The sequence below is a fragment of the Manis pentadactyla genome, chromosome 1 (assembly GCF_030020395.1).
Source record: "Manis pentadactyla isolate mManPen7 chromosome 1, mManPen7.hap1, whole genome shotgun sequence".
Classification (NCBI taxonomy): Eukaryota; Metazoa; Chordata; class Mammalia; order Pholidota; family Manidae; genus Manis; species Manis pentadactyla.
Window position 1 is genome coordinate 176,324,829 of NC_080019.1, and position 26,681 is coordinate 176,351,509.

The 26,681-nt window shown below is 35.7% G+C and overlaps 1 protein-coding gene across 6 annotated transcripts in view; it reads left to right on the forward strand.

Annotated features, from left to right (window-relative positions):
* The window catches only part of STXBP5L (syntaxin binding protein 5L), a 387,143-nt gene that overhangs the window by 101,559 nt on the left and 258,903 nt on the right, over positions 1–26,681 (forward strand). For all 6 annotated transcript variants that reach the window (XM_036883434.2, XM_036883436.2, XM_057503095.1 and 3 more), the window contains exons 4-5: positions 4,245–4,326; positions 7,689–7,789. In XM_036883434.2, the coding sequence (XP_036739329.2) occupies positions 4,245–4,326; positions 7,689–7,789 (183 nt within the window). The remainder of the gene's footprint in view (positions 1–4,244; positions 4,327–7,688; positions 7,790–26,681) is intronic.

Below are 26,681 nucleotides of genomic sequence, written 5' to 3' on the forward strand. Positions count from 1 at the left end.
TTTATATATTCTATTTCTCTTTGTCTTTTGATTGATGCATTCAGTCCATTTACATTTTGGGTGATTATTGAAAGGTATGTACTTATTGCCATTGCAGGCTTTAAGTTTGTTGTTACCAAAGGTTCAGGGTTAGCTTCTTTACTATCTTACTGTCTATCTTAACTCGCTTATTTTGCTATTATAAACACGGTCTTATGATTCTTTATTTCTCTCCCTTCTTATTCCTCCTCCTTCATATGTTGGGTGTTTTGTTCTGTGCTCTTTTTAGGAGTGCTCCCATCTAGAGCAGTCCCTGTAGGATGCCCTGTAGAGGTGGTTTGTGGGAGGCAAATTCCCTCAACTTTTGCTTGTCTGGGAATTGTTTAATCCCTCCTTCATATTTAAATGATAATCGTGCTGGATACAGTATTCTTGGTTCGAGGCCCTTCTGTTTCATTGCACTAAGTATATGATGTCATCCTCTTCTGGCCTGTAGGGTTTCTGTTGAGAAGTGTGATGATAGCCTGATGGGTTTTCCTTTGTAGGTGACCTTTTTTTTCTCTCTGGCTGCCTTTAATACTTTGTCCTTGTCTTTAATCTTTGCCATTTTAATTATTATGTGTCTTGGTGTTGCCCTCATTGGATCCCTTGTCATGGGAGTTCTGTGTAACTCTGTGGTCTGAGAGGCCATTTCCTCCCCTAGTTTGGGGAAGTTTTCAGCAATTATTTATTCAAAGACACTTTCTATCTCTTTTTCTCTCTCTTCTTTTCTGGTACCCCTTTAATGCAGATATTGTTCCGTTTCGATTGGTCACTCAGTTCTCTTCATATTCTTTCATTCTTGGAGATCCTTTTATCTCTCTCTGCATCAGTTTCTCTGTGTTCCTGTTCTGTTTTCTAGGCCATTAATGGTCTCTTGTATCTCATCCATTCTGCTTTGAAGTCCTTCCAGAGCTTGTTTTATTTCTGTATTCTCCCTCCTTAGTTCTTGCATATTTCTCTGCAAGTCCATTAGCATGGTTATGACTTTTGTTTTGAATTATTTTTCAGGAAGACTGATTAAATCTATCTCCCCAGGTTCCTTCTCAGGGGAAGATGTAGAAGATGCCGAAGCTATCTGGGTTAGTCTTGTCTGGATCAAATTTTTTTTGCCTTTTCATGTTGATAGGTGCAGTGGTATGCTTTTGACGCGTCTGTCAGCTGGGAGAGCCTAGACTTTTTCCACTTGCTCCTGGTGTTTCTTTACTTGAACAACTGCGACTCCTAGTGGCTGGTGTTGGGCAATTGCGTGTAGACTGGATCTCTGTATCTTGCCGGGCCTGTATGGAGGAAGCTCCCTTGCTGTGGGCATGGCCAGCCTCAGGCTGCCGTTCTGCTATGGTGCGGCCCCGGAGGGGTAATATACGGGGGGCTGTTTGACTGTTTACCTCTGTGAGGGGTCTCAGAGCTGTTGCCCTGGGGGTTAGTGCGCCCGGAGTTCCCTGGAATTTCCAGCTGCTGGACTGTGACCCGGGATGCTTCCGTCCAGCTGTGGGGTCCCTGTCCCTTTAAGACTTTCAAAAAGCACTCGCTTTTCTTTGTCCCACAGGTGCTGGCTGTGGGACCCACTGACAGGTCTTACTGTCCTGCTTCCCTAGTTTCCAGCACCCCATGCGTGCACTGTGTGTCTGCGCTCTGGTGCGCATGGCTAGAGCTGGGTGTTTAGCAGTCCAGCGCTCCCTCTCCATCCCCGCTCCAACTCCTCTCCTCCCGCTGGGAGCTGGGGTGAGGGGCCTCGGGTCCTGCTGGGCTACGGCTTGTATCTTACCCCTTACACCAGGTGCTGGGTTCTTGCAGGTGTGGATGTAGTCTGGCTCTTGTCCTGTGTCTTCTGTTCTCTCTTTTAGGGATAGTTCTATTTGTAGTATTTTCAAAAATATATATGTTTTTGGGAGGAGATTCCCACTGTCCTACTCACGCCACCATCTTGGCTCCACCCTCTCATTCAATTTCTTTAAGGTGATTATTTTGAATTCTTTTTCAGGCAACTCATTGTTCTCCATTCCTTTGAGGTTAGTTACCAGAGCTCTTTTAGTTTCCTTTTGTGGCATCATATTTACCTGATTTAACATTGCATTGGTGTTTGTGCACTTATAGGAGAAACACCTCTTTGAATATTTACAGAATAATTTCAGAAAATAAGGACCATCTCCTCTCTGCTCCCTGGGCTGGTAGGATTACCTCCAGAATTGCAGTTGTGCTAAGTTGTAACCAGTTGTGAGGCTGTTACTGGATCTGCTATGGGGTCTGTGGTGGGCTTGTTACCAGGTCTTATACTGGTTTGGATCTCTTCTGATCCTTGCGTGGGAGCAACTGCCTCTAGCCCCTTGTTCAGTAGGGTTGCTCTGGGACAAAGATCTATTTATTCTTCTCATATGAGTCCTTAGACAGCAGGCCTATAACCAGATAAATGACAGATGTGGCCCTCACCAGATCCCTGGGAGGACTGCTGCCTGGTCATTGGATGTCCAGGTGTGGCTGTCCTGCAGCTCCAATTTTTGATCAATGAGTTAAGGATTCCTTGACTATCTCACACACACAAATACACACACACACACACACACACACACACACACACAAACTGTGTTAGTTGAGGTAATATTTTTTATGTTATGTTTCTAAATGCTTAAAGATATATACATGTATGCAATATTATTCATGGTCACATTTTCCATTTCTCATAAAAGACTCTACTGTATTTGTCAGTTTATTAAATTTTTAAGGAAAGAGGTTGTATGTCCTTGGGTGTGCAGGACTGACCCAAGACTGTGGCTGAGAGGGGCTGGAAATGAGCCTCAGGACTGTTTCAGATTCCATAGCCAAGATTGAAGTTCACAGACCTGGCTCTGTAGACTGCTGGGTGTGTCTCCCTTCAGTCACTGGATCTGCTAGATTGGTCCTTGACCATGGCTAGAGGGGCTGGTGTCATATATAGGGCCCTTATATGGTCTCCTGGGGTGCAGGTAAGAGTGTTTCTTGCTAGGTCCCTGTGGTAGCAGGATTGTTCATAGACTGTGGATAGGAGGGGCTGTAATTGAATATAGGTCCTTTCAGAGACTCCAGAGTTGCAGCCAGGCAGGTTTCCCAATGAGATCCTAGACCCTCAGGACTGCTGGATGACCATGGGTGTGAGGGGGCTGGGGCCATGTATAATAGGACCTCAGGATCTCTGGAGTCACATAAAAGTGGTCTCCTCCCTGGTCTCCATTCCAGAAGGCCTGCTTATGGACTGTAACTGGAAGGGACCTAGAGTAGAGTATAGAGCCCTTTGAGGATCTCCTGAGGCACTCATAGGAGTGTCTCCTCCTGGGACTGGACCGTCAGTACTACTGGGAGATTGTAGCTGTGAGGAAGGTGTAGCCATATATGGGACCCTTCCAGGATCTTCAGGTGCTCAAAGGAGTGTGTCCTGCCTGTTCTCTAAGCCAGCAGAAATGCTGTTAGACTGGCTGTGAGGGGCCTTGAGCTGAATATAGGGCCTTTTCAGGATCTCCAGGGTTGCAGATTAGAGTGTCTCTTAAGTGGTCTCTGCACCAGCAAGATTGTTCCTGGACTGTGGCTGGATAGGCTGGAGCCCAGTTACAGGGCCATTTCAAAATCTATCGTCTGACTGAATTTGATGATTTACCTCCAAGAGCTCCTGCACTGCAGCCCAGGTCTGGAGCTGGTTCAAAGGCCACTTCCAGGTCCACAGAAAGAACTGAGGTTTTTATGTGTATTACTAACCCATGGGTGGGTGTGACTCCTCTGGGTCCCTTGACATATGACATATGCTGGTGAGACCCAAAAGCAAATGGTCTATAGCTGAGTTATCAGGGGGTACAGAGCTCTTTTTCTTTCTGTAGCTGATGCCACAGTCCACCAGGGTGCAACCTGGGTGTGAAACTGCCTTCTCAAAATGGCTCTCTTCATTCTTGGGCTGTAGTAGGGTATCACAGTCTCCTACCTGGATCCTGAGCTCCCATGAAGGTACTTTTGTCTGTGCATGGATGCCAAATGATTGTTTTTGAGGAGGGGATACATGTGAGGAAAGTCTTATTTGGTGTTTTGCTAATGTCTTGTGCTATATAACAAGATTTGTATCAACTAAGACTGTTTTTAATTATTTACAAAAATAAGGATAACTAAAAAGCATAACATCAGTTGCTAAGTAATTTAGTTTATTCTTTACTCATTAATATTGATGCTAACTATAATGTTAGAATCCTTGACTTGGATTATATTAGACTTGGAAGACCTGGTGTTGATTGTTATTGCCAACATGAAAGTGGTACGGCTGTCCTGCAGCTCCAATTCTTGATCAATGAGGTAAGGATTTCTTGACTATCTCACACACACAAACACACACACACACAAACTGTATTAGTTTAGGTAATATTTTTTATATTATGTTTCTAAATGCTTAAAGATATATATATATGTATGCAGTATTACTCATGGTCACATTTTCCATTTCTCATAAAAGACTCTACTGTATTTGTCAGTTTATTTAATTTTAAAGGAAAGAGGTTGTATGCACCAGAAGATCCTGTTACTGTGATTGTGTAGCATAATTTATAGATTAATTACTTAATATTTAAATTTTTAATTAGTGATTTAAAATTTTAAAAATTACTAAAATCCTTTGATTGCTTTGCTGACCATTAAACTTTTCATCTATACACCAATTTAAATTTTATAATCCAGCACTAACTTCATGGTTTGTCTTTATCTTCCATGAAATAATCTTTTTAGTTATTTACTTATGTGCTCTGTTATCTGTATATATCTCCATATGTATACATTTGTATTTATTTATGTATCCATAGTTTTATGACAATTGACTTCCTACCTATCCCTATTTTTATAGACCTATGGTGATGAGGAACTCTCTAAAGATAAAGTGTGTATTTATTAAGCTCAGAAAGGTTGTATATCTTCCATCAGTTAAAGGCTGCTTAAGGCCTTCTTGACTCCTGTTTTTTACAGAGAATCCTTGAGTCTTCTAGAGCTCTTTTATGTTAAGTGAGCCAGTCAGGACAAAAGTGCTTTAAGTGTTTTTACCGTATCCAGTTCAGGAGCTCCAGATTAAACTCAGACTTGAGGAAAAAAAGTTACCCCTAGTTGTTTTCTTATGGCATGAATGATGATCTTTTATTCAGTATCTTCATATATTTGTGTATATATCTCTGAGAATTTATGAACATGGGTAAAATCCTTCCTAGAACTTTGTATCAGAGATACTTGAGGCATAAAACATTTGTGATGTTGGCACATGTTCACTTTTTACTTCTCTTGGCTCAAAATCTTTCTCATAAGATTGGGAGATTATCCTTGTTGACAAACCTCCCATATTATCACCTTGTAGACATACTTCCTGTGGGGTAACAAATAACAGAGGGAGATAAGGATGAAAATGGAAAATATTTTAAAAATATATTTTATTGTAATAACTAGTCATTAGTATCTAGAATGACAACCTTTTGACGTTTCAATGTTACTCTTTAGTTCCTAGTTGAGAAATCTCAGGCTTTTGCCTCTGCATGGATGTGTACTGACAGACATAAATTATTTCCAGGTCATTTTCTCTGAGTCCAATCCTGAGAATTGTCTTCAAGTTCCTAAGTTCGCCTCTGTGCTAAGAATAAATAAAAACACGCCTTCAACATCCTTTCAGTGTTTATACTGTCTTACTTGAACTATTTACCTTGATCCAACTCCACTCAGTTTCTGTACCTTGTTACAAATTTCCAAGTTTCTGACCTCATGACTGGTATATTTTATTCACACTTTTTAATCTTTTCACAGATCTTCATTAGTGCTTCTTACAGTTTCACTTTGCTTTTGTAAATGAGCTCTAGACAGCCTGGTGGTATGGCTTACTTTTATATCTCTATCAGTGCAGTTAGGCTAAGTAGTCTTGTTTATTTCCCTCCAATGATAAGTTACCTCCTAGTTTTATCAGAGGGGTAATATATATATACTGACTTTTTCCCTAGATTTATTAAGCTATTACACTAAGATACTATTAAACATATGGTGCTTTATTTTAATTCCATTGCATTTGGCATATTATATATTTTGTATAGCATGTAACTATTTATTGTAAAGAATGTTTTATTAATTTCATATATCATGTTCTATCCTCACCCTATCCCAAGTGAATTTCCACTTTTCTGAGAAATAAGATCAGTATCTTATATCTCAAAGAAAAAACTATTTAGCTTATCAAGCACTTCTAAGCAATCCTAAAAATTTTCCAGTTTGTATATGTGAAAAATACGGTAACAGTTTACAAATAAAACAAGCAAACACAAAAATCCTCAAGGCATATATAGGATTAATTTTATTGCATGGAATGTAATTATATATGAGTTAATGTTAAAAAGCATATATCAAAGTATACCTCTTTGAACATTTATGTTTATATAAATATGTTAATGTAAAATTAGCAAATTATACACATCTAAGGCATTTTTAACAAATATAATCTCTGATTATGATTGGTGTTTCAAAAGGTATTCTTTGAGGCTAAAATTATATGTACATAATATGAAAAGAACCATCATAGGAACATTTTTGTCTTAGGAATTGTTATAGAAAGACATTTAGAATATCTTCTTCTCTTAATTCCTAAAGAAGAAATAAATTCTAGTAATTTTAATTTAGTCCCTCCTACCATCTAAATGGGATAATAATTTTCTTATCTGTGATGTTGTAAACTATGAAAGGTTGCTTGTAACAGAGTGCTTTGGAAAATATAAAAACAAACCTAGATATCTCAGGACTACTATGATTCTGCAATATCACTTTTACAGAATTCATTCAATACTCTAGAGTAGCTCTAAGATCAGTTGTAGAGCAAGCATTGACATTTTTAGCTGGAAAACTCATAATGATTGGAAGTTCTGACATAATTAAAAAATGGTGATCTTATCTGACTGTAATAAATAGTTTAAGTATACATACATAATATCATATGTGACAGCTAGGTATCTGCCTATATGGTATCTGCTATATTAAGAGGTAGAAAACATGCTATTGTACTTGAAATAGTACTCATTTGTATTTGGAGGTTTTATATAAAGAGAATCTTAGTAGTATTTTTGTAGTTACACTGAATTCTACTTGGAGAAATGTTTTATTATGGATGTTTTCTTTTTACATAAATGAAGCTTCTCAAACTATAAAATAAAAACAAATAAAATTATACAAAATACACTTTTTAGGAAGAATATATACTTTCCAACTATATAGAATATTCTTATAAGTGGTGAATTTTTATATGACCAGATTGCAATTTAAAAACTGGATTGGAGTTTTGCTTCTCTGTAAAGCTATAAAGTACATGTGTAAATAGTAGGAACAAAACATTTAAAACTTAATTATTTCCAAAGAAAATACAAAAAATGATCATAATGATGCTTAACAATAGTTATCCTTTCTTTGGTAAATGTATACTCTTTGTTCTAGTTATCCTGACCAATCCATATGCAGTAGTTCGCTTGTTTCTTCCATTTAGTTTTCTTAGCCTTCCTGATTGAAGGCTGTCTTACCTTTTATTTCCAGGTTATGTACATATAAATAATTATTCAAGCAGTGCACAATCCAGTAGATTGGCTTGTCAATTTTGCTTCACAATGAAACCATAAATTAGGCATATCACTCACTCTGTCTTCTTTTGGTTCCAGGGTGCTTTGGTTAGTGCAAGTTCAGATGATACACTTCATCTGTGGAACCTTAGACAAAAAAGGCCAGCTATTCTTCATTCTCTTAAATTTAACCGAGAACGGTAAGAATATATGAGTTAAACAGTTTCTTAATGTATAAGAAAATCATTTCTTGGGCAAGTTTCAAGTTAACTTTTGAAAAACTTATTTATAACTTTAATATCTAGAAATAATTTGATGCTTATGTTTGCTTTTATAATAGTTTATTTTCATAGAAAATTTATAATTGGTATAGATTCAATCATTCAATGGGTAAGCCCTGATATTCTTGTTCTCCTTACTATCAACCAGCACTTTAAGCAGTGATGTATTCTTTTTCTTAGGCTGGCCTGCTGAAACCCAGACCTAAAATGTGAAAGTCAAGTAAATACTAAATGTACTTGTAAACCTTTTGTTCATGGCAGTTACTTCCTAAACTTTCACTTTTGCTTAAATATTTCTTATGTTTAAAAAAAATACTGAGACAAAAGTTTTAGACACCCAAAAATGTTGGTACTGTTAAGGAACAGTACACACCCAAGATTAATGTTTTCAAAGATGATAGTTTGATCAGACTTCAGATTTCCCAATTTTAGAGTGAAATGTTAATAATCAGGAAGAGAAAATTATATGAATAGATATGTGAAAAGTTATTAGATTTTATTTGTAACAAACATACCAAGTTTTAATGTTTCTAATGTTGAATTCAACTAGACTAGAACATAACACACATCCACTTAACTGATAATCTGCCTTGAGATGAAGTTAAATTCCTAATTTATTATATGTCTCTTTAATTTAATTATAGCATAATCTGATATTTGTTCATTATTTCAGAAACAATCATATCTTTGCAGTGAATGGGAAGGACTAACACAGGAAATTTTGATCTTAATGAAAGAAAAAGAAACCTCTGAGATAAATTTACAGATTAGCCTGTACTTTTCACATTGATAGGTGAATAATACTCAAGATAGTGCTCATTTAATTTTGAATAGTAGTAGTTCATAAGGCATTATCACTGTATAAGCAGAGCATAATGAAATAAACCTGTTTTTGTAGATGTGATGAGAAAAAAGGATGGCAGCCATGTGGACATTCTTCTTTTTTCTACTTGAAGCTTTTTCTTTTACTTTTCATATGCATTCTATATTACTTAAATAATTAACCCTCAATATTCTGAATAGTATTCATGAATATTATATCCACTGTATTTTAGGATTCAGCATCAGTGGAAATTTTTGTTATATCCAGTATTTTTTGAGATGAGGGAATTTATATTTTAGATACTGGTTAAAACTAAATAGGACTTCTTTATATCTAGATTCTGGTTACTTTATCCAACATTTAAAAATAAGTGATGTAGCAGAAATTTCAGGATACTGAAAAATTTAAAGATAAGAAAGGAGCTGTTATGCTATTTCTGTTTCTTTACCACTAAAAAAATTACCTATTCAGGTATTGATATATTTATTTTATGTCCTCTACTTAATAAGATTTTTTTTTTCTGTTTCTTTCAACTGTTTGAGTAGACATGGCCCTATGCTTTTGTGTAGATGGACAGAATAGGATTTTTTTTCCCCCTCATAATTGGAATGTTGAAAGAAATGTTTTGGCTCCTTTTATAGCCTTTTGGGTGGTGAAAAAAAATGATTGATGGTGATGATTTCCAGTTATAATCTTATGACCCAAACTGAGGTAGATTTAAGTGGTAGCAACATAAAAGAGAAAGCGAAGAGATTTTGGACAAGTTTAAATCATAAGAGTTTTGCAGTCATTGCCTATTTGAATGCTTACAAAAAAGTGATATTTATCTTTTTGAGAAAGATAAATTAATTATCTTGAATTAGAGAATAATCATGGAGAGGAAAAATATCTTTAAATGTGTGGTGAGTGGGAAACTTAGATCTATAAAGGAGAATTTAATCAGACATCTTTTGAAACTCTAAATCTTTCTAAATTAGCCATTTAACTATGTAAATTTCTATATATCTTTATGTTTATGCCATATATATATAGTATGCATTACATCTTAGGTTGTTCTTTAAATTAGGGTACCTTCAGCCCTTGGTCTTACAATCTTTGAAAGCAGCAACTAGTGTTAGACTGTTGAGCTATAGGTTTAGATATTCCAGTTGCTTCTGATGGGTAAATATTGGATTCCTTTCAAATCTGATTGTTGAACCTAAATATGGAAGAGAAACAGTTTTGATTTCTATGATGCACTATCTGAAAAATAAGTAGTGAAAGACTCACATTTTTATATTAATAGCCCTGATTAATAGCACTGATCATAAATTGTAATTATGGGGAAAGCAGAGAGTTGTTTTATATGGTTTTCAAATAAAATTCAATATGAAGGCTATGATATATAATTTTAAATTATTTTTACTTATATGTCAGTCTTTTTTTTCTGTTTGTGGTGTTATTCTAATCAATATATTCAGCATAGTAAGGAATTTTAGCTAAACATTAGGGAAGGCATATTTTATTAAGAACAGTATAATTTGTGAAATCTCTAGCAAACTTGATCCATCAGAGTTGGCTTTTGAGGATACACTTTATAACTCAAATTTAAAATATTTTATTGCTGGGGAGAGGGGGAAGATGGAGGATAGGAGGATCCTAAGCTTACCACCTTCCATAGACATGCAACTCACTCTGAAAATGACCTGAAAACTGGCAGAATAGATCTTCTATTGCTAAAGACATAAAGAGAAGGCCACATCAGGAAGGGTAGGAGGAGCAATGACATGGTCAAAAACCAAGCTTCCACCCCCAGCATGGGAACCCAGAAGAGAGGTGGAGGTCCTCCCAGAGGAGCAAAGGGATCAAGCACCACATCGGGTACCCCTCATCCTGGAGACATGCACAAGGAGGATGAACCCCCTTAACAACTGATTTTGAGAATCAGCATGTCTTAACTCCATGATAGCCAGAGGGCTATAGGAAAATAAGACTCTTCTCTTAAAGGGCAAGAAGGCTATATATATCACTCAGTCTAAGACGCAGCACAGAAGCAGCAGTTTGTGAAGTGTCTGGGTTATACATGAAAGAGATTTATTGACTGATTTTAGGGCATGTGCCAGGGGGGCAGGGATCTACAGGAACTTTCTCCAGGAATGGAAGTGTTGGCAGGTGCCATTTTTCTTGCCCTCCTTCACTAGCTGGCTGGAGCCAGTTCTGACACTCTCTATCTACCTTGCTAGGACTGCTTGTCCTGCCCTCCAGGTGTTCTCCTGGAGACCGACTCCACTTAACGTTCTTGATCCAGCAGGCACTCCTCCAAAGCAGCTCCCACCCCACCACATCCAGCAGGCAGCGTAGGTTGAGACTAGCATCCTTGCAAAGCAACCAGCACCCTGCTACACCTGATGGGTAGCCCCAGCTGGAACCAGCACCTCTCCAAAGCAATTTTTGCCCCAGAGAGTAGGGAACCAGCCCTACCCACCAACACACCTGCAGCAGTTACAGCCTAGCTTCTCAGTCATCTGCACCAGGAGCAAAGCACACCCACCAGCAAGTTGGCCCAGCTATAGCCAGGTCTTTCAGCATGCCAAGGGCCAGGTCTGCTCACCAGAGTCCTGCAGCACTCACAGCCAGCTGGACTGGAGACCAGCCCTACTATCAGCACAGTCAAAGCAGCTACAACCGGGTCTCTCAGTCAGCCATATTAAGCAGACCTGTCCACTAGTGAGCCTGCAGTAGTTGCAGACAGTCATTGCTAACATCCCCAGCCACCAGCATGCCCACAGCAGTTATGGCCCAATCATGACAGGAGGGCACATGCAGCCCATACTAGGGACACCCCTGGAACACCTGTTTCTGGTGACCAGGTGGGATTGTGCTACTGGGTCTCACAGTATGCCTCCTACATAAGGCCACTACTTTAGGATGAGGAGATGTAACTGACCTATCTAATATATAGAAACAAACACAAAGAGTTGGACAAAATGAGAAAACAGAGGAATATATTTCAAATGAAAGAACAAGATAAAACCTCAGAACAATAACTAAATAAAACAGAGATAAGCAACCTACCTGATAAACAATTCAAAGTAATGGCGATAAACATAAGCACCAGACTTGAGAAAAGAGTGGATGAACTCAATGGGAACTTCAACAGAGATAGAAAATATAAAAAACTGTTCAGAGCTGAAGAATACAGTAACTGAAATGAAAAATACACTAAAGGGAACCAACAGAAGATTAGAAGGTGCAAAAGAACAGATCAGTGACCTGGAATCAGAGTAGTGGAAAGCACCCAAGCTGAAGAACAAAATTAAAAGGAATTTTAAATAATGAGGATAGGTTAAAGAACCTCTGGAACAACGTCAAGCACACTAACACACATTATAGGGATCCTAGAAGGAGAAGAGAGAAAGGGATGGAAAACTGATTTAAGAAATAAACAGCTGAAAACTTCTCTAACCTGGGGTGATAAAGCAGACATCCAGGTCCAGGAAGCACAGAGAGCCCCAAATAAGATGAAACCAAGGAGTTTCATACCAAGACAACTAATAATTAAAATGGCAAAAACTAAAGATAAAGAATCTTAAAAGCAGCAAGAAAAAAGCAACAACTTATGTACAAGGGAAACATCATATGGGTATTAACTGGTTTTTCAGCAGAAACTTTGTAGGACAGAAGAGAGTGACTCGATAAATTCAAAGTGTAGAAAGGAAAACAGCTACAACCAAGAATATGTTGCCTGACAAAGTTATTATTCAGAATTGAAAGAAATACTTTTCCTTTCTAACAAAAGTTAGAAATTTCTTATTAGAAATGTTAATGGGACTTCTTTAAATGGAAAAGAAAAGTCCATAACTAGAAGTAAGAAATTATGAAAAAAACATTCACTGGTTAAAGCATTTGTATAATAAATTCATCACTTACAAAACTGGTATGAAGATTAAAAGACAAAAGTACTAAAATCAATTATACTTACAGAAATTACTTAAGAGATGCACAAAATAAAACGATATAAAATATGACATCATATACATAAAACATTGAGGGGAGCAGTAAAAATATAGTGCTTTTAGAATATTCAAACTTAAGTGACCATCAACTTAATATAAAATGCTATATACTTTGGATGTTATATATGAACTTCATGGTAATCACAAACCAAAAGCCTGTAATAGATACACAAAAAATGAGAAGAATCAAAGCATGACACTAAAAAAATTATTAGATATCAAGGGAAGACAGCAAGAGAAGAAGAAAGGAATTGTAAAAAACTGCAAAAACAGCCAAAAAATAATTAACAAAAGAGTAATAAATACATACCTATCAACACTTACTTTTTTTCTACCAAGATTTTCATGTTTGATGTAGAAAGTCTTTTTTAAAATTATGGTTGATGTACAATATTAGTTCTGGGTATTCAACAATAATATATAGGTGATTCAGTAATAATAACAGGTGATTCAGCAATAATATATATTATGAAATGCTTGCCACAGTAAGTGTACTTACCTTCTGTCACCATACAAAATTATTGCAGTATTATTGTCTGTGTTCCCTCTGTACGTTTCATCTCCACTATTTATTGATTTTATAATTGGAATAATTACAAACAAAATTACAAATAAAACCAAAATCAGAAACAGACTCATAAATACACAGAACAAACTGGTGATTCCCAGAGGGGAGGTGAATGGGGAGACAGGTAAAATAGGTGAAGGGGATTAAAAGGTTGAAACTTCCAATTGTTAAATAAATAAGCCACAGGGATCAAAAGTTCAGCATAAGGAATATAGACATAGCTTTATATATAATATAAAATAATGTAATGACTGGTGACAGATGTTAACTACACTTCTGGTGAACATTTCATAATGCATCTAATTGTTGAATCACTACGTTGTATATATGAAACTAATATTGTATGTCAGCTATAATTAAAAAAAAGACCTACATTAAACATGAAAGTCTTTGGTAAAAAAAAATAATATTTTGATTATTCCACCTCTAAATATATTTTTGATGTAGGATTCTTTTTTTTTAGTTATTCTTTATTAGATTAAGGAAGTTTCTTTTGCTTCTAATTTGTTATAAGTATATATACTTTAAAATCATGATTGGGTGTTGAATTTTATCACATAGTTCTTACGTATCTGTTGAGGTGATAATGATTTTCCCTTTTTTTAATCAATGTGGTAGATGACATCAATTGATCTTTGAATGTTACATTACCCTTATTTTCCCTTATTTAAAGAATAAGTACAACTTTTGTGCTATATTAGCATTATATATGTTAGTATTATATTTGCTGAATTTTCTGTAGTTTGGTAATAGAGAGTTTATACTCTGTAGTAACAAGAGTTTAGAATGTCAATTTCCTTTCTTTTGAATTCCCTGTCGGGTTCTTATGTCATAGTTATTCTGACTTTATAAAATAAATGCAGGAATGTTTCCTCTTTTTTATGTAAGTATTTGTGAAATATTGGTATTTTTTCTTAAAATTTCAACAAATTCATCAGTAAAGCAATCTGTGCTTAGGTTTTTCTCTGTGGGAAGATTTTCAAATGGCATATTCAGTTTCATAGGCGCAAGAATATTCAGATACTCTGTTCTTTCTCAAGTCAGTTTTGGTAAATTGTGTTTTTGAAGAAATTTGTCCTATTTATCAAAACTTTCAAATTATTAAGCCATAACAGTAGTGTCTGTAGTAATTTTCTGTTTTCCATTCCTAATATTGGTGATTTGGAAGATAGTCTTCTGTTTTCTTGACCAATCTTCTAGGGATTTCTTTTGTCATTTTGATAGATTAATCCTCTTGATAGATTTGTTAATTTCCTTAATTGTACATATGTTGTTCTAGTTCTTTGATTTCTACTCTTTTTTTTACTTTGGTTTGATTGTCTTTTAACTTGATTCTTGAGATGCAAATCTAAATAATTGATTTAATATTTCTTCTTTTCTAACATAAATTTAAGCCAATAATTTTTCCTCTAAATAAAATGAGTTTAGCTACATGTCATAGATTTTATTTTATCTTCATTAATGTGAAATTAAAATCTTTTATAATTTCTCTATGATTCCTTCTTTGAATTTGTGTTATTTAGGAATGACTTAATATCCAAGCAGTTAGAGGTTTTCTATTTATCTTCTTTATTGTTAGTGAATAATAGAATGCTCTGTGGAGAGATCATAGCCTATATGATTTCAGTTCTTTTGGCATTTGTTGACTTGTTTCATGATACAGAATATGGACAACTTTGGTAAATGTACACAGACTAAATTTTTATTCATCTGTTGCTGGATTCATGTTCTGTATATGTAAATTAGACCAGGTTTCTTGATTGTGTTCTTTGGATATGTAAATTATTACTGATTTGTGTTTGTATTTGTTCTGTCTGGTATTAGGTGATGAGTATTAAAAACTCCAACTGTGATTATAGATGTGACTATTTCTGTTTTTAAAACTAACATGTTTTAAAGCTAAATTGTTGGATGCACACAGATTTGGAATTGTCCTGTCTTCTGTATATATTTATCCCTTTATCATTATGAAATATCATTATCTTAAAATATACATCTTTGATACTTGTTAGCTATACCACCTTTCTTTGGTTAGTGTTTCTATGGTGTATATTTTCCCACTGTTTTACTGTTAACTTTTCTATGTTCTTGTTTGTAAGTGTATAATTTAAAAGATCAGTCTGACAATTCCTGGTCTTGTACTTAGTGTATTCACATTTAATATAATCTGCTGATACGTCTAGGTTTATGTATACTATCTGATGTTTCTTATTTCACTCTTATTTTTGTTCCTTTTTAATTTTCCTTGCTTTCTTTTGACTTCAGCTTTTTATTACCCAGTTTTCCCTATATGAAGTTAATATGAATTTTTCTCACTCTTTATTAAGGGCTTACCTTAGAGATTTTGACATGGAACCTTTACTTATTTCAGTCTAGAACAGTATTTTACCACTTAGATAATGGCAGTGACTTAAACTTCACCTCAGGTTACCATACCCCTTCCCTTTTGTATTTTTGATGTTATGTGTTTTATTTCTATATGCACTTTAATATACATATAAAGCATACACATATGTATAATATATAATATAGTGCATTACCAATATAGTTTATAGTGCCAATATTCCATTTATATTAATATTTTTTTACCAATATACATATATTCTTTCTTTAGATCTTTATTTCTTCCTTAATTCTGTTTGGATTCATTTCCTTCTGCCTGAAGAATATTTCTTATTGTTTATTTTATTGCAGGTTTGTCAGGATGAATTCTCTCAGTTTTTGTTACTACACTTTCTAGAAAACTTTTTATTTTGAAATATTGTATATTTGCGGGAAGCTGCAAAAGTAGTACCAAGAGGTTCTGTGTTTCTGACATGTAGTTTCCCCCAATAACAGTATCTTATATAACTATAATATAATATCAACTAGGAGACTGACATTGTACAATCCACAGATTCAGATTTCACCAGCCTTACAGGCACTCATTTGTACATGTGCATACTTTAACATGCCTAGTTATATGCAATTTTATCACACACATATATATGTGTGAATGTGTGTTTTATATATATACACATATGTATATATATAAAACATCATCAGCAATAGTGACAATTTTATCTGACCAAGTGAGGGTTGATTTTCAGCTCCTACTTGATACCCCTGACTTTAGGGGAAAAATGGCATGCCAACTAGTGCCTTTGGGCACTGCTTTATTAAGTAATATTTTGTTATTGAGTGGGTGTGGAAGCTCAGCAGCTCAGCTCCTTGCTGGTACTGGCTCATAGGGGTATGGAAAAGAGATTGCTTATTAGCTTACCTGGCACCACTTCATTCAGTCTTCCTACTATTGGGTGTGGGTGAAGAATCAGCATCTATTGGATGCTACTGACACCGAAATGGGAATTACAACACTGCCTTTTCTCATCAAGTAGAGGATGCAAGATCAATTCCCTACTTGGCCTTACCTCAGGAGAATCAGAGCATCACCAACCTATTTCTGATAGGTGGCAAATTTGGGTAGAAGATTAGCTCCCTACTTGGTCCTGCTAATACATCCATCACCTTACATAGTTATCATTTTTTTGTGTGTGAGAACTTTTAAGATCTATTGAATTGGCAACTAATATTCAAGTATACAGTACAGTATTAACTATAATGATCATGTGGTACATTAAAACTTCAGAACTTATCTATCTTGTAACTGGAATTTCTGCCCTTTGACCACCTTCACCTATTTCTCCCCCACAGTTTATCTAACCATCTATCCATTGAAGGACATATTCAGGTATGTGTTTTGTCTGACCATAAGTTTTTACTTCTCTGGGATGAATGCCCAGGGCTGCAACCAGTGAGCATCCCTTCCTGGGATCTTCTGAACTCTAAAAACAATTATTTTTTAAAAGTTTTAATTATTTTTAATTTTTGAAAATATTTTCACAGGTTAAGTTTCATTCATTGTGCTGCAAACCTGTGTTGGTTTTGACAAATGCATAATATGTGTTCACCATACAGTTCAGTAAAGAGGTTTTACCACCCTAAAAATCCTGTGTTTTACCTATTCAGTCCTCTTGCCATTTCGCCAAGCATCTTACAATCACTGATAATATAATTTCCTCTGTAGTTTGCCTTTTCCAGAATGTCATCTAATTGTACTTTTCAGACAGGCTCATTTCACTAAGCAATATGCATTTAAGTTTTGTTCATGTCTTTTAGTCACTTGATAGCTCATTTATGTTTATTGCTGAATAATATTTCATTGCGTACTAATATTCAAGGTTGTATCAGTTTGTTTATCCTTCACCTGTTAAACGACATATTGGTTGCTTCCAATTTTTACTGATTATAAATAGAGCTGGTATGAAAATCTGCATACAGATTTCTTTGTTCACTGGGAAAATACCTAAGGGCACAATCGGTGTGTGATATGTTTAGCTTTATAAGAATGTGCCAAAGTGTCTTCCAAAGTGGCTTAACCATTTTGCATTCCCACCAGAAATGAATGAGAGTTCCTGTTGCTCCACATCCTTGCCAGCATTTGGTATTATTTAGGTTTTGGATTTTAGTCATTCTAATAGGTATGTAGGGGCATTTCATTATTGTATTTCCAATTCCCTAATGACAGAGGATGTTGAGCATCTCTTCATCTGCTTGTTTCTCATCTGCATTCTAATTTGGTGATATGTCTGCTCAAATCTTTTGCCCACTTTAAAATTAGTTGGTTGTTTTCTTGTTGAGTTTTAACTTTATATATTTTAGAATTGTACCAGATCACTATTAGATATGTATTCAGCATATATTTTGCCCAATCTGTGGCTTGTCTTTTAATTATCCTAACAGTGACTTTTTGTAGAGTAGACATTTATAATTTTAGTTAAGTACAACTTACCATTTTTTATTTCATGGAATGAAACTTATTTTACATTTTATTTCATGCTTTTGATTTTTGAATTTATATCTTAACATTCATTGTCAAACCCAAGGCCATGTAGGTTTTTCCTGTTTCTTTCTAGAACATTCGTAATTTTGCAATTTACGTTAAAGTTTATTATCCATTTTGATTTTGTGAAAGATGTACAAGCTATGTCTAGATTTATTTTATTTGCATAATGGATATCAAATTAAGTACCCTCTGTTAAAAAGAGTATCCTTTCTCCAATGAATTGCTTCTGCTCCCTTGTCAAAAATCAGCTCATTATGTTTGTGTGTTCTCTTTCTGGGCTCTAGTCTATTCCACTGAGGTATGTTTCTGTTCTTTTTCAGTTCAGTGCTTTAAAGGTTATAGTTACTTTGATGTAAGTCTTGAAATTAATTAGTGTAAGTCCTCCAGCTTTGTCATTATTTTGTCTTTCTCTCCATTCCTTACACCCCTCTCCTTCCCTACCTTGTTATTCTAAGTATGCAAGAATAAATTCCCCTCCCTTAGTATTCTAGGTGTGCAAGGCTAAGTCAGTATTTCCAAATCAATTAATATAATGAATCATGTAAGTCTAAAGAAAATCATATCAATAGATGCAGGAAATCCATTTGAAAAAGCCAACACTCATTCATGATTAAAACTCTCAGTAAACTAGAAATAAAAACTTCCTCAACTTCATAAAAAAAAATCTACAAAAATCCTACAACATCATGCTTAATGGTGAGAAGCAGATGCTTCTCCAAGGCAAGGATGTCCCCTCTCACCATTCCTGTACAACATTGTATTGAAGACCTAGCAAAGAAAATATGACCATTAAAAAGAAATAAAAGATATAGATTAGGAAGGAAGAAACAAAACTGTTTATGTTCACAAAAGACATGATTGTCTATGTAGAAAATCCAAAGAACTGACAAAAACAACCAAAATAACCTCCTAATTTAATAAACAATTATAGTAAGGGTTCAAGAAAAAGAAAATTGCTTTTCTATTTATGAGAGGCAGACAATTGGAATTTGTATATAAAAACACAATACTATCTATAATAGCACCCCAAATAATGAAATACATAACAACTTATGTACAAGATCTATATGCAGAAAACTTCAAAAGTCTGATAAAATATCAATATCAAATGGAAGGCTATCCCATGTTGACAGGTTACAGGTTTTCATTTTGCTAGTATGTCCATGATTCCCAATTAGATATGTAGATTCAGTGCTCAGAAAAATTCAAAAGCAGAGAAGGTATTTTGTTGACAGAATGATTTTGAAGTTTATATGGAAAGGCAAAAGGCCTAGAATAGGCAACATAATGCAGAATAAGGAGATGAGAGAGGGAGGGGAGAGAAAAAAATAAATGTCACTGGATTGTAATGCAGAATTCTTTTATACATTTTGGATTTGATTTGTTGATATTGAGGATTTTTACATTTATGCTGACAAGACTTTTGGGTTGTAGTTTTCTTTTCTTATAATATCTTGTCTGGTTTTGACTAGCCTCATAGAATGAGTTAGGAAGTATTTCCTCTACTTCTATTTTCCGGAAGAGAATGTAGACAATTGTTAAATTTTTTCCCTTAAATGTTTAGTAGAATTTACTAATGAACACATCTGGGTCTGTTGCTTTCTTTTGTAGGAAGGTTATTAATTATTGATTCAATTTCATTAATATGTATAGGCCTATTCAGATTACCTATTTTTCTTTGTGTGAATTTTAGTAGTTTGTGTCCTTTAAGGAACTGGTCCATTTCATCTAGGTTATCAAACTTTTGGGGCATAGAATTTTTCATAGTATATCTTACTGATCTTTTTAATGTCCATGGGTTTAGTGTGATGATCCTCGCTTGCTTCTGATATTGGCAATTTATGTTTTCTCTCTTTTGCTCTTGATTAGTCTGGCTGGAGTTTATCAGTTTTATTAATTTTTTTCAAAGAACCACATTTGGTTTCCTTGATATTCTCTATTGCTTTCTTGGTATTTTTTTTATTTCTCTAATTTTTACTATTTCTTTTATTCTCCTTGTTATAGGCTTATATTACTCTTCTTTCTTTGATTTCCTAAGGTGTAATATTAGATTATTAATTTTAGATCTGTTATTTTCTAAAATATTTAGACTATAAAATTCACTGTAAGTACTGCTTTTACTGTATAACATAAGTGTTAAAAATCAATGAGCATATAATAGACTTGAATGACAATTTAGACCAAGTGGACCTAATACACAAAAATTTCCATCTAACAGCAACAAAATACACATTCTTCTCATGTGCACATGGAACATACTCCAAGATAGTCAAGTGATAGGTTACAAGCATGTCTTAGCAAATTTAAGATTTAAATCATCCCGCGTATCTTTTCTTACCACAATGGTAAGAAACTAAAAATAAGTAGCAGGAGGAAAGCTGAAAAATGCACAAATATGTGGAGATTAAACTACATGATCTTGAATAATCAATGGGGCAAAGAGGAAAGCAACAGAGAAATCAAGAAATACCTTGAAACAAATGAAAAGGGAAGCACAATATATCAAAACCTATGGGAGGTTGCAAAAGCAGTTCGAAGAGATAAGTTTATAGAGATAAATACCTATATTAAGAAACAAGAAAGACCTCAACAACCTCACTTTATACCTGAAGGAACTAGAAAAGAACAAATTAACCCCCAAGTAAGCAGCTGAAAGGAAATAACAAAGATCACAATAGAAATAAATGAAGTAGAGACAAGAAAAGCAACAGAAAAGATCAGTCAAAAAGAGTTGGTACTTTAAAAATATAGACATTTAGCTAGATTAACTAAGAAAAGAAGAGGGAGGACTCAAAATCAGTAATGAAAGAGGAGACATGACTGATTCCACAGAAATACAAAGGATTGTGAGAGACTACTAAGAATAAGTGTATGCCAGAAAACTGGATAATATAGAAGAAATGCCAGTATTCCTAGAAACATATGACCTGTCAAGATTAATTCAAAGAAATAGAAAATCTAAACAGATTAATAATGAGTAAGTAGTTGAATCAGTAGTCAGAACCTCCCAACATGGAAAATCTGAGGTCCAGATGGTTTTGCTGGTGAATTCTAACAAATATTTAAAGAATTAACCCCACTCCTCAAACATTTCCAAAAATTGAGGAGGAAGTAACCCTCCCCAACTCATTTTATCAAGCCAACATTACCCTGGTACCAATGCCCAATTAAGGCATTACAAAAAAAGAAATATACAGACCAATATCCCTGTTGAATAAAGATGAAAAAGTCCTCATTAAAATATTGGCAAATGGAATTCAACAGCATATTAAAAGAATCTTTCACTGTGATCAAGTGGGATATATCCATGGAATGCAAGAATGGCTCAAAAAACACAAATAATTATATATACATCATATTAATAAATAGCATTTATAATATATTCATATCTTTTAATAGCATCAAAAAAATATTTAGGAATAAATTTAACCCAGGAGGTGAAATACCTATGTGCTGAAAGCTATAAGTCATGCAAGAGATTGAAGAGGACATAAATAAATGGAAAATTATCCCATGTTCTTGGATTGGAAGAATTCATGTTGCTAAATGTTCACACTACCCAAAGTGATCTACAAATTCCCATCAAAATTTGAATGATATTTTTCATGAAATAGAAAAAAAAACTATCTTTAAAACTTGTTTGGAACCACATAAGACCCTGAATATCCACAGCAGTTCTGAGAAATAACAAAGCTGGAGGCATCACAATATCTGGTCTCAAGCTATATTATAAAACTGCAGTAATTAAAACAGTATAGTATTGGCATAAAAACAGGGAAATATAGAACAGGACAGAATATAGAGCCCAAACATAAACCACCACATATATGGTCAAGTAATTTTTGAAAAGGGTACCAAGAACACAAATGGGGAAAGAACAGTCTCTTCAATAAATGGTACTTGGAAAACTAGATATCCACATGCAGAAGAATGAAATTGGACCACTATCTTACACCACTCACAAAAATTAACTTTATATGAATCAAAGATTTAAATGTAAGACCCTAAACTGTAAAACTGCTAGAAGAAACATAGGGGAAAAAGGTCAACATTGGTCTATGCAATGATTTTTTGGATAAGTCACCAAAAGCACAGGCAACAAAAACTGAAATAAACAAGTGGGACAGAAGTGGTTTTAGATGCTGGCATTGGAAGATCCTGAACTCACATTCTTCCATGGCACTCCAGATCTACAACTAAATATACAATGATTCCCACTAAAAAAGAACTGAAAACCGGCTAAACAGCTTCTTCCATGAAATGGATAAAAGAGCCACATTGAGATGGTTAAGAGAAGCAGAGACATGGTTTCCCCCAAAACCCAACCTCTGGTGTGACAGCACACAGTAGGGAGGGATCTCGTGGGCTTAGAGCCTCTTCCTGAGAATCCAGGGGTTTGTACTCCACATTGGGCTCCCCAATCCTCAGGACTTGCAACAGAGAGATGAGGCCCAGAAGATGCCTGGTTTTAGAATCAATTAGGCTTACATCCAGGGAACCTGGGGGCTTTGGGAGTCTGAGATACTCTTTTCAAGGAACTTACACATAGACACAGGTTCTCCAGATGAGAACCAAAGTCAGGGTTTGAGAGATCCCTGCATTATATGTGAAGGATATTTCTGCACAGGGTAGCACATGTCAGGCACTACACTGACAGCATACTGAAACATACCACCCCCACCTGCTTGTGAAAAGAGCCAATTTAATTGTTCAGGAGTACCTACCTGAGGTACAGACTTGAGATTTGCTACACATCTAAGTGTTACAGAGGTGCTGTCAGACAATCTAGACAGGAGGACACCATCTGTGCATCCTCCCTAGGCCTTACCACAACTTTCCAGAGTTTCCTTGAAAGGAGCTTATGTACTCACCTGAAGCACTAATTCTTGCAACTGTTACCCAGGGGACACCTCCAGATATTTTGCTCTGATGGTCATCAGAATCTATGTTCACAGCCCCATAGGACTGTATATATTAGCATACTTTAAATATGAGGATCTGTTTTCCACTCAGTCTGAATCTAGGTTCTGGCTGAGATCACTCCCTTTGATATATTGATGGGTCCTGTAACACTCTCAACCTATCTAGGCTACTCAGACAACCAAAGAGGTTTGAGAGACAACTAAGAGCTAGGACAAGTTTGAATGATAAGGCTCACCTCCCCAAGACTGGAAGAGGTAGCTATTTCACCCAATACAAAGAAAGAAACACAGAGAGTCAAATATAATAAGGAAACAGAGGAATATGTTCCAAATGAAAGGAAAAGATGACCTCAAACACCTTAATGAAACAGAGATAAATATTCTATGTGATAAGGAGTTCAAAGTAGTGGTAAAGATGCTCACCAAACTCAGGAGAAGAATGAACAAAATGAGAACTTCAGCAGAGAGAGAAAATATAATAAAGTACTAAACAGAAGTCACAACAACTGAACTGAGAAATACACTAGAAGTTGATAGCAGACTAGATGAAGTTGAAGAATAAATCAGCAACATGGAAGGTAGGGCAGGTTAACTCACCCAAATAAAGCAACAGAAAGAAAAAGAATTTAAATGTGAAGATAGCTTAAGAGACTTATGGGACAACATCATGTAGAAAAACATTCACACTATGGAAGTCTTAGAAGAGAAAATGAGAGAGGGGCAGGAAACTTACTTGAAAACTTTCCCAACCTGGGGAATGAAACAAATCCAGGTCCAGGAAGAGCAAAGAGTTCAAAATAAGATGAACTCAATGAGATCTACCCTAAGATATATTATAATTAAAATGTCAAATGTTAAAGATAAAGTAAGAATCTTAAAAGCAGCAAGATAAAAGCAACTTCTTATGTACAAAAAAACCCCTTATGACTATCAGCTGATTTTTCCCGAGAAACTCTGCAGGTCAGAAGAGAGTGGCATGATATATACAAAGTGCTAAAAGTAAGGAGCTTCCTACCTAGAAAACTACCTAGCAAGGTTTTCATTCAGAGTTAAAGGAGATATAAAAAGTTTATCAGACAAGCAAAAACCAAAGGAGTCCATCACCATCAAACCAGTCTTACAAGAAATGTTAAAGGATCTAATTTCTGCTGAAAAGGAAAAACACTAGTGACAAGAAAACATGGAAGTAAAAATCTCACTGATAAAGGTAAAAATATAAAAAGGTTAGTGGATTAACCATGTATAAAGCTACTATGAAGGTTAAAGGACAAAAGTAGTAAAATTAATTATAAGAACAATGGTTAAGGGATACACAAATTAAAAAGACAGGTCAAAAAAATGTGAGAGGAATAAAAATGTAGAATTGTTAGAATGCAATCAAATTTAAATTGCTACCAACTTAAAATACACTGATACAGTTATAGGTGAACATCATGATAACACAAAGCAAAAACTATAGTAGTACACAAAAGATAAGAAAGGAATCTAACCTTAACACTACAGAAATTCACCATGCCACAAGGGAGAAGAAAGGAACAGAGAGGAACTGCAAGAGCAATCCAAAACAATTAACAAAATGACAATAAGTACATGCCCGTCAATAATTACTGTAAATGTAAGGATACTAAATTTGTCTAATCAAAGGACATAGAGAGCCTGAATGGATAAAAGAACAAGTCTCATTCATATAATGCCTACAGGAGACTCACTTCAGAGCTAAAAACACATACAAAATTAAGTGATAGAACAAGATTTTCCATGCAAAACTTGGGTAGCTATACATATCACACAAAATAGACTTTAAAACAAAGACTGTAATAAAATTCAGAGAAAAGCACTACACAATGATAATAAAGTGGTCAACCAAACAAGAGGATATAGCCTTTGTAAATGTTTATACACTCAAAATAAGAGCACCTAAACATATATAAAGCAAATATTAGACCTACTTGCTGAGAAGATTAAAGATGGTGCTGTGAGAGGTGAGACAGAGGCCTCCTCCCCAAACCACATATAATACGAAAATAGAGTTAATACAACTAATCCTGAAAGAGCAATGGAAAGAAGGCTGTGCCAGACTGCATAGACCTGGAGAAAAGAACAGACCTCATGGGACAGGGTAATGTACCAAAGCCGTGATCCAGTGTGTCCCAAGCCCTTCTTCCACCCCAGCTCATCAGAAGGAGGAAGAGAAATGGATTAGGAAGGGGATGGAGGCCTAGGACTGCTGAACACCTAGCCCTGGAGATCTATTTTGGGAGCACGAACCTACATTGCATGGTGCTCTGGAGATTAGTGGGGTTGGAAAGCTAAGACAGGCTGAATACTTGGAGAGACTGAGATTCCAGCCACTTGTGAAATCAGGGATCCATATCTGGCTGCTCTGGGACAAAAGAAAGGTGGACAGTCTCAGAGACTTCCTAACAGTGAGAGGGCTGCCAAAGGGGCAAGGATTGCACAGAGCTTGCTGCTCAGGAGAAAGGACAGGTGGACAAAATTGTCCAGGTTCACTCTACCCAGCAGGTTGGGAACTTACAGGAGCTTCAGGCACTCCATCCCCCTGGCTGGCTATGCAGCTCTGAGGCCCCCCACCATGATACGCAGCCTGCTGTGCATTCCTCCCAAAAGGCCAGCACTGCCTTGCAAATTGGCAGCCTCTTCCCTGGCATCAGGCCAGCCAGAGAGAGGCCCCACCTATGGCAGCCACAAATGAAAACCATAGAGGCTTGCACCTGTGTGCTCATCTGTCTCTGGCACTGGAGACAGGCACAGCAGTCAGGAAGCAGAAAAGAGCTCTTTCCTCCCCCGCACCAGCACCACACCTCTGTGACCATAGACATCACTTCAAAGGCTGAGCAGCTCCAGAGAGTAGACCGTCTGGGCACTAGAGGGCACCACATACAAATATGAAGCATCAAAGAAACCTAGTTCAAACCCAAATCCCACAAACACCAGAAAAAGGGCAAAGTGAAATGGAACCCATCAATCTTCCTGAAAGAGATTTCAAAATAAAAATCACAAACATGGTCATGGAGGTATAGAAAAATATTGAAGAACTCAGGAGGAATTCAGGACTGAGGTTAAATTATTAAAGAATACAACATCTGAAATGAAACATAAAATGGAGGGATTTAAAAGCAGATTCGATGTAGTAGAGGAGATGGTAAATGGAATAGAAATTAGATAAGAAGAATACAAAAGCAGAGGTGAAGAGAGAAAAAATGATGTCTAGGAATGAAAGAATATTGAGAGAACTGTGATCAATCCAAAATGAACAATATTCCCATTATAGGGGGTACCAGAGGAAGAACAAAGATAAAAAGGGATAGAAAATGACTTTGAGGAGGTAACAGCAGAAAACTACCTCAACTTGGGGAAGGTGATAGTCTCTCAGGCCATGGAGGTGCACATATCTCCCAACACAAGAGACCCAAGAAAGACAACACCAAGACATATAATTAAAATGGCAAAGATCAAGGATAAGGACAGACTACTAAAAGCAGCCAAAGAGAGAAAAAAGATTACCTACAGAGGAAAACCCATCAGTCTATCACCAGACTTCACAGCAGAAACCTTACAGGTCAGAAGAGAGTGGCATGATATATTTAATGAAATGAA